This window comes from Bufo gargarizans, chromosome 8 (genome assembly GCF_014858855.1).
Source record: "Bufo gargarizans isolate SCDJY-AF-19 chromosome 8, ASM1485885v1, whole genome shotgun sequence".
NCBI lineage: Eukaryota > Metazoa > Chordata > Amphibia > Anura > Bufonidae > Bufo > Bufo gargarizans.
The window spans coordinates 151,705,185-151,718,929 of record NC_058087.1 but is presented as its reverse complement, the minus strand read 5'-3'; the positions used below and the strand labels follow the sequence as shown (position 1 = coordinate 151,718,929).

The 13,745-nt window shown below is 40.6% G+C and overlaps 1 protein-coding gene across 1 annotated transcript in view; it reads right to left on the bottom strand.

Annotated features, from left to right (window-relative positions):
* The window catches only part of LOC122945455 (vitellogenin), a 178,468-nt gene that overhangs the window by 15,374 nt on the left and 149,349 nt on the right, over positions 1-13,745 (bottom strand). The window contains exons 20-23 of the mRNA XM_044304523.1: positions 13,321-13,490; positions 11,448-11,607; positions 8,304-8,383; positions 4,275-4,455 (exon numbers count right to left, since the gene is read on the bottom strand). Coding sequence (XP_044160458.1) covers positions 4,275-4,455; positions 8,304-8,383; positions 11,448-11,607; positions 13,321-13,490 — 591 coding nt within the window. The remainder of the gene's footprint in view (positions 1-4,274; positions 4,456-8,303; positions 8,384-11,447; positions 11,608-13,320; positions 13,491-13,745) is intronic.

The following is a 13,745-nucleotide window of genomic DNA, read 5'->3' as shown; positions in this document are numbered from 1 at the left end:
GCGCCAGGTCAAAGGGGTTCAGTCACTTCAGCAAAATAGCATTTATGTAGAGAAAGGTAATACAAGCCACTTACTAATGTATTCTGATTGTCCATATTTCTTTCTTCACTTCCTGGGTTAATTTTTCCATCACATTATACACTGTTTGTTTCCAGGGTTATGACCACCCTGCAATCCAGCAGCGGTGGCCGTTCTTGCACACAGTAGGGAAAAGCACCAGCCTATTTGCACTCCCGTGGTCATGGCTACCAAAGAGGCCAGTACTCTTTCCTATAGTGTGCAAGCACGGCCACTGCTGATGGATTTCAGGGTAATAGGTAATAACAATACATTAGGCTACTTAGTGGAAGCCTTCTCCGGCAGGCTGTTCCGGCGGGTAACCAGCCTGCCGGATGCAAGCTGCCACTAGTGCATGCGTGCTGCCGGAATTCCACTCCGGCCCCATTCACTATAATGGAGTTCCGGCCGCAGTACGGCAAACATGCCAAGAGGCAGCCGGAATTAAACTACGACAATCCGTCGGCACTCTTGCACTAGCGGCAGCACGGATCCGGCAGGCTGTTCACCTGCAGGAACATCCTGTCGGAGAAGGCTGCCACTAATGTGAAAGTAGCCTTAGTAAGTGCCTTGTATTAACTTTCTCTACATGATAAGTGCCATTTGCTGAAGTGATACAACCCGTTTAATGCTCTAATTCCCCTTAGTGACCAACATATTTTTTTGCCGGGAAGATACCACTATGACGCTGTCTCTGCTTATTGTCAGAAAAAATTAACAGCAGGGCATTTACGGAAGTGGTGACATTTAAATGGGTTGGCCCATCTCATACATAGGGTGCATATTGTTAGGATAGGTGCAATGTCTGATAGGTTCCTCTGGGACCCGCACCTATCTTTAGAACAGAGCCCGCATGCAAGGCCGTCCACCATTCATTCCTATGGGAGTGCCAAAAATAGCTGAGCAGTTCACTAGGCTATTTTTGGAAGTCCCATAGAAATTAATGGGAAGCGCACCGCACAAGTGCAGTCACCGCTCCATTTACTTTATGGGACACAGAAATAGCTGAGCCAGCGCTCATCTATTTTGGGCAGTCCTATAGAAATAAATGGAGGGCAGCTGCGTATGGGAAGCCTGCTCACCTTCACTTTTTGGGTAAATTGTCCCATAGACTTCAATACAAGTGAAAGGAGGATTCTGGAGTTGTAGTTTCAGAACAGCTGGAGTGCCGGAAGTTGCTGATCTCGGTCCTAAGCCATGTGATGTCATGTGATGTGATTGCCGGGCTGCAATACCAAGCACAGCCACTATACAACGCATGGCTTGGTAAACTGTGAGACCGCGGAGCTCACGGAAGTACTTCGGCCTCCTCAAACAGCTGATAGGTAGGGGTGCCGGGTGTCAGACCGCCACAGATCTCATATTAATGACTTAATCTGAGTATAAGCTATTAATAGGTAAATCACAGAGAACCCCTTTAACCCTTTCACTACCAGAGTTTTTTTTGTTTTTTTTTCGTTTTTGCATTTTAATTTTTCTACCCTATATTCCTTGAGCCATAACTTCTTTATATTTCTATTACTTTTTAATGCCACCATTAATTATGGCATAAATTGTAGTGGAAAGCGGTAAAAAAAAAATTCTAATGAGGTGGAATTGGAAAAAAACGCAATTCCTCCACCGTTTTATGGGTTTTGTTCCCACAGCGTTTTGTTTGCAGCAAAACTGACTCATGCCCTTCATTCTCTGGGTCAATATGATTACAACAATACCATATATATATATATATATATATACACACACACTCACCTAAAGAATTATTAGGAACACCTGTTCTATTTCTCATTAATGCGATTATCTAGTCAACCAATCACATGGCAGTTGCTTCAATGCATGTAGGGTTGTGGTCCTGGTCAAGACAATCTCCTGAACTCCAAACTGAATGTCAGAATGGGAAAGAAAGGTGATTTAAGCAATTTTGAGCGTGGCATGGTTGTTGGTGCCAGACGGGCTGGTCTGAGTATTTCACAATCTGCTCAGTGCTCAGTATTTCACGCACAACCATTTCTAGGGTTTACAAAGAATGGTGTGAAAAGGGAAAAACATCCAGTATGCGGCAGTCCTGTGGGCAAAAATGCCTTGTTGATGCTAGAGGTCAGAGGAGAATGGGCCGACTGATTCAAGCTGATAGAAGAGCAACGTTGACTGAAATAACCACTCGTTACAACCGAGGTATGCAGCAAAGCATTTGTGAAGCCACAACACGCACAACCTTGAGGCGGATGGGCTACAACAGCAGAAGACCCCACCGGGTACCACTCATCTCCACTACAAATAGGAAAAAGAGGCTACAATTTGCACGAGCTCACCAAAATTGGACTGTTGAAGACTGGAAAAATGTTGCCTGGTCTGATGAGTCTCGATTTCTATTGAGACATTCAAATGGTAGAGTCTGAATTTGGCGTAAACAGAATGAGAACATGTATCCATCATGCCTTGTTACCACTGTGCAGGCTGGTGGTGGTGGTGGTGTAATGGTGTGGGGGATGTTTTCTGGGCACACTTTAGGCCCCTTAGTGCCAATTGGCCATAGTTTAAATGCCACGGGCTACCTGAGCATTGTTTCTGACCATGTCCATCCCTTCATGACCACCATGTACCCATCCTCTGATGGTTACTTCCAGCAGGATAATGCACCATGTCACAAAGCTCGAATCATTTCAAATTGGTTTCTCGAACATGACAATGAGTTCACTGCACTAAAATGGCCCCCACAGTCACCAGATCTCAACCCAATAGAGCATCTTTGGGATGTGGTGGAACGGGAGCTTCGTGCCCTGGATGTGCATCCCTCAAATCTCCATCAACTGCAAGATGCTATCCTATCAATATGGGCCAACATTTCTAAAGAATGCTATCAGCACCTTGTTGAATCAATGCCACGTAGAATTAAGGCAGTTCTGAAGGCAAAAGGGGGTCCAACACCGTATTAGTATGGGGTTCCTAATAATTCTTTAGGTGAGAGTATATGTTTTTTATGTTTACATAGTGTAAAAATAAATTTAAACTTTGATAAAAAAAACTTTTTTTTACATCACCATATTCTGACCCCCATAACTTTTGTATACTTATGTCTACTGAGCAGTTTAGGAACTCAATTTTGCGGGACAATCCGTAATTTTTATTCATATCATTTTGCAGTCTTTTTTATCACATTTTATAAAAAAAAATTGGGTAAGGGCTCTTTCACACGAGCGGATCCCGTGCGTGAAAACCACTGCGTGAAAGACAGCCAAGCACCGCTCTGGACATCAGAGACACGGAGCATTAACAAGATTGATAATGCTCTTTGCCTCTCTGTGACTTTTTTACTACTAAATCACGATGACAACTTGATTTTGTAGTAAAAAGATCACCGAGAGGCATGGAGCATTTTTAATCATGTTAATGCTCCGTGTCTCTGCTGTCCGGAGCGGGGCTTGGCTGTCTTGCATGCAGCAGATTATCTGCACCACATCTGCTTGTGTGAAAGAGCTCTAGGAGAAGCAATGAAAAAATAGCAAATCGGACATGTTGACCCTTTTTTCCGTTACGCCATTCGCCGCATTGGAAATTTTTTTCAAATGGGCATTTTCGGTGGTGATACCAATGATGTTTATATTTATTGTAATTTATTTTCTAATTATACGGAAAGGGGGTGATTTAAACGTTTATATGTCTTTTATTTTTTTTATATACTGTATATTTTCACTAAATTTTTAATTTTTTTGTGATGATTTCGAAGCTCATATATGAGCCTATAAATTATGTTTTTTCATTTTAAATTTTGCATCAGGGATTTAAAAAATGGGTTTTGGATTGAAAATTGCTCATTTCTTATCCTGGCCTCCCATCTGGTGACCAAAATAAGAATTGCAACATGAACACTATCAGCCTCGTCAGCGAGGCTCATAGTGTTCAGCGCAACTACCGATGCTTCCATTGGCCGCAGGGGGTGTCGGTTGCAAGCCTGGAAGCACGAGCTTCCGGGTTTTTGCGCATTTAGATGCCGTAATCCTTCTTGATCTTGGTGGCATCTAGAGCCTTTAATTACCGCGATTGGCAATATTGCCGGTCACGGTAATTATCCGCAGGTCTCTGCTGTTTGAAACATCAGAGACTTGCCGGCCATGATGCCCGCTGCACGTGCGAGCGGGCATCATGTTCCCACATCGCTCCAGCGCCATAGCGAAAGGGTTATATATACCAACAATAATAAACCAAGAATAACTTCAAACCTGTAATAAAGGCAGTATCCTTGAGTAAGTTATTTAGTGATGCAGAAAACGCCATCTTCTTCCCAAGCTGTTTAGTAATGTTTCCTGCGAGGACGATGGGGCTGCCGTGTCTGCTCAACTTCAGTTCTGCCACTGCAGAATATCGCTGTTCGCCACCCACTGTCTGCAAATCTGTCATTCCCTGCAATGGACGCGGACACATTCACATTCTTCAGACTCTTGTTATCATTCAGTGACTCAGCATCTACTCACATTTATTAACAGTAATAATAATAATAGTAATAACAATATTAATAATAATAACCATTATAATAATCCTGAACCCCTTAGTGACCAGCCTGTTTTGGGCCTTACTGACCAAGCGCTTTTCTTCCTTTCCTCCTTGTCGCATTCCAAGAGCTATAACTTTTTTATTTTTCTGTCTATATAGCTGTATTTGGGCTTGTTTTTTGTGGGACAAGTTGTAGTTTTAATGACGCTATTTTGGGGTACACATAACTTTTTGATTAACTTTTATGAACTCTTTCTGGGAGGGAGATGGGAAAAACAGCAATACTCCCACTGAGTTTTACTTTATAAATTTTACGGTGCTCATTTATCGGTATAAATAACATAATATCTTTATTCTATGGGTCAGTATGATTACAACGATACCAAATACATATGGATTTTTTTACGGAAGGAAGAGAATATTTTTGCATCGCTGCCTCCCAAGACCCATAGCTTTTTTATTTTTCCTTCTATGAAGTTGTATGAGGGCTTAATTTTTGCGGGATGACTTGTAGTTTTCATTGGTATCATTTTGGAGTAAATTATGCTTTTTGATTGCTTGTTATTAAGTTTCTTCGGAGGCAACTAAGAATAAATGAGCAATTCTGTCATTTAAAAAATATTTTTTTTACAGTGTTCACCTTAGGGGATAATTTACATGATAGGGGAGATATTTTTTTTTGCTAATTTTTTTAATTGAAAAACGTATTTTTAATGTAAAAAAAAGCATTTTCTTACTAGAAGTTTTTTTTATTTAATACATTTTTTTTGTTTTACTTTTTTTTTTACCACTTAATAGTCCCACAAGGGACTATAGCAACAAGGAACAACATTTTGATTGCATTTTGATTGCTTTCAAAATACAATGCACTATCCAGTGCATTGCATTTTAATGTCAGTACTTTACTGACATTGACCAGCAGGCTGCACCAAAGAGCCACAGCCTGCTGAAAAATACTCAAGGTTGGCTTGGGGCCTATATCAGACCCCAGCCAGCCGTTAAATGTGGCGGGCGCCATTGCCCATGGCATGTAAAGCATTAAACAGCCCGGATTGGCACTCCTGCCAGTCTGGGCTGTTAGTGCAGGAGCACGGCTCTCATGTAAGAGCTGAGTCCCCACTCCCTGCCACATGGGGGACCCATGCAGCGCTTAGACTGGGCCGCCATGAAAAAGTTAGTGATCACCAATACGCCTTTTTACGGCAGTCACTAAGGGGTTAAATGGGTTTTCTCAGGATAGACTGTAATATCAGATCGATGGACTCCAGGCACCCTCACTAGCTGTTTGAAGGGTCAGTGGCAGTTATTTCGGTCTGACTACCCGTATGCTTAGTGGTGGTGGTGGTGCAGGAGATTGTAGCTTTGTCACATTCACAATTAAGAGGCCACAGCATGGAAGCCACAGCTTTTTTAACAGCTAATCATAAGGGGTGCCAAGAAGTGTTCCCCCAGCAATATAATATTAATGACCTATACTACAGGACAGGCCATCAATAATCTGATCCAGGAAAACCCCTTTAACTATTCTGTTCTATGCTTATAAGGGTTTATTCCTAAAAAGTGCCTCTCTCATTCAAGTGAATAGAGCTAACCTGCAATACCAAACCCAGCCAACGGCGAGGAGTGGCGCACTTTCTAGAAAAACAAACTAAAAGCAGATCCCTTTTTCTAATCTCAGATATTACTTAAAGTGAATATAATCTTACAATATGTCTTGTAATTTATATATTTTTTCTCTCTTACATATACATAGTCCATCATTAGTTATTTTTTTATGGTATAAACTAATGTATTTAATTAATTTTGCATGTGCCAGAATGCTTAATGGAGTGGTAGTGTCCATGCTCGACCTCAGCTTTATTTAAAGGGGTATTTCAGTTGTTAGAAGTTATCCTTTATCCACAGGATAGGGGATAACTATTAGATCAGTGGGGGCCCTACCTCTGTACTCAGCTATCTTCAGAACTCTCATAGAAATGAATAGTGCAACTGGCCACTCCGTTCACTGGGGCTGCAGGAGGTACTGGGCCCCAGTTCTCATGATCGGTGGGGGTCCCCAGCGGTAGGACCCCCACTGATCTAATAGTTATCCCCTATCCTGTGGATAAGGGATAACTTCTAACAACTGGAATACCTCTTTAAAGTTCACTTAGACATAGTCTTGCAGCTAGGGGAACAGAGGACAAGGGGACCCTATTCTGGCGATCAGTGGGGTCCAAGCTGTCACCACCCACCATTCCAGTGGATATGTAATAAATATTCCTGACTGGAATACTCTTTTAATTTAATATCACCTAACTCTTATCAAGTTTATTTTAGTATGTGATTAATATTTTTAAAGGTTATTTCTGTTTGTAAATGCTGTATATGCTGTAAATGCTGTAAATGCTGTAAATGCTGTATATGCTGTATATGCTGTAAATGCTGTAAATGATGTATATGCTGTATATGCTGTAAATGCTGTATATGCTGTATATGATGTATATGCTGTAAATGCTGTAAATGCTGTATATGCTGTAAATGCTGTAAATGATGTATATGCTGTATATGCTGTAAATGCTGTATATGCTGTATATGATGTATATGATGTATATGCTGTAAATGCTGTATATGCTGTATATGCTGTATATGATGTAAATGCTGTATATGCTGTATATGCTGTAAATGCTGTATATGCTGTAAATGCTGTAAATGCTGTATATGCTGTATATGCTGTATATGCTGTAAATGCTGTATATGCTGTATATGCTGTAAATGCTGTATATGCTGTATATGCTGTTGATATCAGTGTCAACATACTGCAGCAGCACAGTAAACATAGGTCCAAAGATATCAAACAATGCTGGAAATTTACGTTGCACATTACTATAGCAATCCACCTTACACTATGTAATATGTTACTGGTTAGTATTGGGGATAGTAAATTGGGACCCCATTCCTAAACAGAACAGATCATGGTGCTGAAAACCAAAAAGTGCCTAAACCATTCAGAAGTAGCTGAGGATTCCAGTACAGCAGTAGTACTTACAATGCTGTAGAAACCAAGCATGACTACTGAGAATGTTGAGGTACATGGAGGTGCAAACCAGGTGGGCCGACTACTTCCCATCCTAGCATAAAGCCAAAAAGTAAAAGCATGGAACAGGAACAGCATTTCATATGTAGGGTAAGCTTCAAGTAATTTTATTTAACACTTTCATACTTCGGAATAATAAGTCAATGCTGGTGAGCCATACAACATTATGAGGATACAACCCTTCATCAGGCTCACGGGCACCTTCTCTCATTTTTTCATATGGATTTTTAGGCAATGGCTTTAAAGGGTCACTGTACTGTCATTAAACTTTTGATATGTCTTAGGCACATATCAAAAGTTTAGATCAGAGAGGGTCTGAGCGCTGAGATAGATCTCTAGTACGAGGGTAGAGAAGCGCTTGCCTAGCACACACTCCATCTTCACTACATGAGATGGGAGCAAGACAGGCCCATAGACTTTCTATTTATTGAGTATTTCCCGCTTCCTGTCCTGTAGTGAGGAGAGAGAATGTGCTGTAAGCGCTTCTCTCTACTCAGTCTAAAGATGTCAACTTTTGATAAGCCCCTAGGACATAACAAAAGTTTAATGAAAGTATAGTGACCCTTTAAATCGTAACTACAACTAAATGCTAGCTGCAGAGAAATAAAATTATTATAGAATGCTTTTCTAAGACTAGAAATAGATATCAGTTTTATAATTTAAAAAATGTGAAAACAAATACTTTAATGTAATAGATCTCCTTGTCGTCCACAATTAATTCCAAGTGTCCATTCCTAGAATTTCTTGAGGATTCAATTCTTCCTGTTTTCAATGAAAAAAACACAGATTTTTATAAATTATTCAATCAATCAATCAATACCTAAATTACAGTAACGGTTGTAGTTACATGTATATCCTATTTTTGTTCTTTAAAGGGTTTGTCCAGGTTTAGAAACATGGCTACTTTCTTCCAAAAAAAAAAACCTGTCACATCTGTCCACAAGTTGTGACTCAGCTCTACTGAAGTGAATGGGGCTGAGATGCATTACCACACACAACCAGTGGATTGGTGTGGCACGGTTTTTTGAAGAAGCCATGTTTTTCTATCCCGGACGAGCCCTCTAAGCCTCCACTCTTGGAAAACTATACTTTTTGACTTTTATCACTTAAAGTGTCCCAGAATTTTCAAAAAGCTTTTGATATGTCATAAAAACATATAAAAAATTTCCATTGGTGGGGTTTTAATGCTGAGACCTCCACTAATTGAGAGAACAAGGAGAAAGAGGTGTTTGCACATCATGCTTTGTCTCCTCACTGCAGGAGACAGACTTAGTAGAAAGTCTATGGACCCATCTCTTGTCCATCTCCTGCAGCGAGGAGAGAGAGCATGATATGAAAACACTTCCCTCTCCTCGTTCTAGTGATTGTTGGCGGTCTAACCTTTGATATGTCTCTATGACATATCAAAAGTTTTCTGAAGACTCAGTGACCATTTAAAACAAGTAAAGATTCTAGAAGAGGCAGCCTAAATTAGCATCCAATCAATTATAAGGTCTTTAGATTTTGTAGGACCAAGCTATTTTTCAGCCCTCTGGGGGACTCTATTAAATATATAAGAAGGACTGTCCCATCAGGACTTTTCAATTTCCCCTGTTGGGACTAACTGTTAACATCTAATACTATAGAAAGGGATCCGCATGATCATGTATTATATGGTCAACCATTGCTCTGAATAGGCATCAACTAAGAGCACATATACGCTGCAGAGTCATGGTGGCCAGCATTATGGACGCTCCTAAGGGACTTTATAATAAAGGGCTACCTTACCCTCTTCGACTACATATAAGGGAAAGGGGTATTTCATAAAGGGTAGCCTTTCTATGTAATGGATGGTATGCCATAGCTGGTACTTGTTTAAACTAATATTCAGAGATGACCTCTTTTGTTGTTTTTTTTTCTTCAGAAAAGTAGGGACTGCTGCCCATTATGCTACCTAACTGAATACTGGGCTACTTGGGCTTTGCAATCTTCAGCGACCTCCAGGACCTCCTTATTTAGACACAAGCCCCTATTACATCCATCCATGTGTGATGTGTAGGTACATATCTAGTAACACAGGTGTATCTTACCACTAACACTTGAAGGATATCTATTGTTTTACTTTAGGACCAGGTATATACTGTATGTTCCAAATGTGGCCATAACCCTCCTTGGCAACCAATGGATGCACAATTTTGATATTAATTCATTGGGTTTACCCATAAAATTGTGCTACCCTTGGCCACTGCATGTGAATGGGGTTTCGGCGACATGTGCAAGCGTGGACCTGGCCTAAGAAACGCGTACTGCAGTTCTGCAAATGTGTTTTATTTGCATTATTGTTTATTAGAATTTTTGTTAAAGAAAAGATAAACCAAGACAACAGGGATAATATGAAACCAACAAAGCAGCATGAGGAATAAGTATATGTTATCCATGGCAATGGCAGGAACATGTAAGAGCCGACCTAATCAGAGGCTATGAGATAAGTGATTATTGACCCGAGCAACAGAAATAAATCTTACATCTGTAATGAGGGTCTGCCAAAGAAACAAGCTTAAATATACAGTAATACTGGAGTGAATCATCTATCAGACAAATGTGTTTTACTTGCAGAATGTTGTAGAAGGTTTGTTATTTCTACTCTGAACATTTGCCATGTTCTTCCCTGACATAAGGAATGAAGACAGACCTGGTTTCTTCCTAGCTGCAGTTCACAGTACTATATTTTGTGGAGTTTATCCTCTATTTTCCTTTTTTTATTTTAAACTTCCACTACCTTATAGGAGTTTTCCAGTCCTATAATACTGAAAAGGCCACCAATAACAGATGTCCGACACACCAAACCACCGCCAATCAGCTGTTCTGCGGTAGCTCCAGCGCCAGGACTACAGTTCAGTCTATTGTGTAGTGGTTACAGCATTGACTCCAATGGGAGCAGAACTGCAGTAACCAGCTCTGTCCATTCAGGCTCGGACTGGCCCACAGGGGTACAGGTGGATTTCCCAGTGGGCCCCTTGTCATCCACCCCCTGCACAAGTGGCACATAACACAGTAGACTTACTGTACTACATATAGACAGGCTGTGTACAGCACCTCAACCAGCCTAAATTCAGCTGCTGTGTGAGAAGGTAATATTTGGATGTATCCATATGGTGGGCCCCCAAAATAAATTTTACTGGTGGACCCTAGACAGCGCAGTCCGACACGGTGTCCATTACACAGTAGACAGAGCTGTAGTTTGGTGCTGACCTCCAGTAACACAGTACTGTACAACAGCGTCGGATCCCTGCTGATCAGATATTGATGGCCTGTTCTGAGGATAACCCCCTTAAAACAGTGATTGCTAACCTTGGCACTCCAGCTGTGGTAAAACTTACAACTTCCAAGATGCCCCCATTGCTTGGCTGCTCTCAGAACTCTATAGAAATAAATGGAGCATGCTGGGAGTCGTAGTTTCACCACAGCTGGAGTGCCAAGGTTAGCCATTACTGCCTTAAAACATGATCTCCATTTCTCTTTTGTTTCTCTTTCATTTCTGTACAATTCTTTCCATTCTACTTTCCCAATGAACAGTAAATACCAGTAAGGCTAGTTTCACACCTGCGGCATAGAACTCCGACAGGCAGTTCCAGTAGAGAACAGCCTGCCGAAGTTCTCTAATTTTGGCATTGCCGGATATGGCGCCCTACCGCCAGACCCGATTCACTATAATGGGGTCCGGCAGAGATCCGGCCATTACCCAGCAAATATGTTGAGAATCGGCTGGATGGACCTGCTGGCCAGACCACACGGGGTGAAGGTAGCCTTATTCAGGTATTATTAATGTTGAAGCCATATGACATACCATCCATCTGAACCTTCTTTTTCGGATGTAAAAGCTTTAGCCTGAATTTTCTATGTGGGATGTTATAATACAGGTCAATTCCAACATCCCTTTTAATTTCAGATTTTGGCGTTCCCAGGAAAAAGTGCATTGTGGCTTCATATGGCAGCCAACCGTCTTTCTGCAAGATAAACATAAGAAAAGAAGACAATAACTGAGTGTGAGGTGGTAGGAATATAGGAGGAAGTAAGATCCATCTTTACCTTGCACAGTGGCATACACAGAGAAGTAAGGGCCCCCAAGCAACTGTAGTCAGTTCCATCAAAATGTCTAATTGCTGCATGCAGGTAGATGAGCAATCAGATCTCCATGTGAGGGTGACTGAAGTCTGCCACTTAGGGCTCATGCACACAAATATATTTTTTTTTCCATGTCCGTTCATTTTTTTTTGCGGCCTGTATGCGGAACCATTCACTTTTGTGAGGCCACAAAAAAAAAAACTGAAATTACTATTGCGTGCATTCCCTGTGCGCATGGCCATTCTGCCAAAAAAAGAACGTCCTACTATTGTCCACATTACGGACAAGGATAAGATTGTTCTATTAGGGGCCTTTCCGTTATGCAAAATGCAGAATGCACATGGCCAGTATCCGTGTTTTGCGTATTTGCAATTTGCGGACCGCAAAACATCCACCGGTTGTGTGCATGAGCCCTTAGCAATATATATATATATATATATATATATATTAGCAAAACTTACCTAATCAACTGATCAACATGTATGTGTGTAGTTAGGCTTAAAGGGGTATAACTATTTCATCAAATAAAGGTTATAATGAAACGTTATACAATTTTATGATATCATTTCTGCATCCATTCCTTATCGTTTCAAGCTCTCTGCTTGCTGTCATTCAGTAGGGACCTTTGTTTACTTCCAAGGATAGTTTTTTCTGAGCTCTGATAACTGTACTGTAATGTAATTAGGCAAAATTTGTGTGTTACTTGACAGCAAGCAGAGATCTTGAAGGTCTATTGTAAAATAGTACAAGTCTTCATACAAAACAGAACCAGAGCTTGTGTATGTGCAGACGCGTAAATATAACTGCTCGTATATCTTCTGTTATTTCTTCTCATTTGCCATAATGTATACATACACAGTGCAAATTATAAAAAACAACCACGATAAGGCTGTGAGATCTTCAGATTCAGTTTGTTTCAGGTTTGCTGAATTTTTCTAAAAGTTCAGTTCGTACTTTTATCGATTGTACTCGAACCAAAGTTGAAAGGTAGAGCTAGGAGCTCTTTATTTCTATTTTTCTAGTTATGCTATGTAAGTCTATTTAAAAGGTGGAGCAGTGACTGAAAGGCTATGCTGTATTGGTGAAACACTCGCTTTCGTTAATCCATTTCGGAAAGTAAGCTAAATTTTTAGAATCCCAATTTTTTTTAAAATCAATATGAATTCCATATTGATGAATTTCTAATTTGCTCATCTCTAGCATGTATATTTATACATATCTCCTTGTGCTTCAATTTTCCCCTATTTTGTTATCCACTAAGATTTTGGTGGTGGCCTCAAACTGTTCAATCAATGCTTTTTCATAATATGATTTTTCCCTGGTGGTGGCCTCAAACGGTTCAATCAGTGCTTTTTCATAATATGATTAGTAAATATCTTTCCCAGAAACCCAGCGGGGCACTACCTGGCCTACATTACTCCACAAATGTACTACGCATGTTAAAATCTCTCTCTCTCTCTCTTTCAGGATCTAAAATTCTTGGGAAATTCAGGACGAATTCCGAACCGGTACAATCGTTTCTCTCATCATTAATCCCAATGCTATTGACCACAACTATACTAAATTTGAAAAAAAAGATCATACAAGTCCGGTACCTGTGAAACCTGGTTGTAGGAAGCTTCAAGGAGATATTGCTGCAGCCCTTTGTCATGCTTTTTTAACACAAGAGATGCTTTTCCCGGTCCAGACCAGGGGAATGGTAAGAGATTTTTTCCATCAGGAAAAGACAGTTCAAAACAAGGCTGCCACCCCAGGAGCTTGGACGCTGAGGAACAATAAAGAACAAGTGGTAAACTGATACTGAGATATTAGTTGACGCCCTGCTCTTGGAAAACTGTGTTCTTCTTCTGGAGTCTATGTATGTCTAGGCATATACAGTCTACAATCAGGGACCAATTCCCCCACCAGTATTGTCTAAGTCAGGGGGGCACAACACTTCTCTTCCTAAGAGCTGCAATAAAACTTAAAGGGGCATTACCATCTGGGATATGTATGTCCTTCAAAAGTATATGCCATAAAT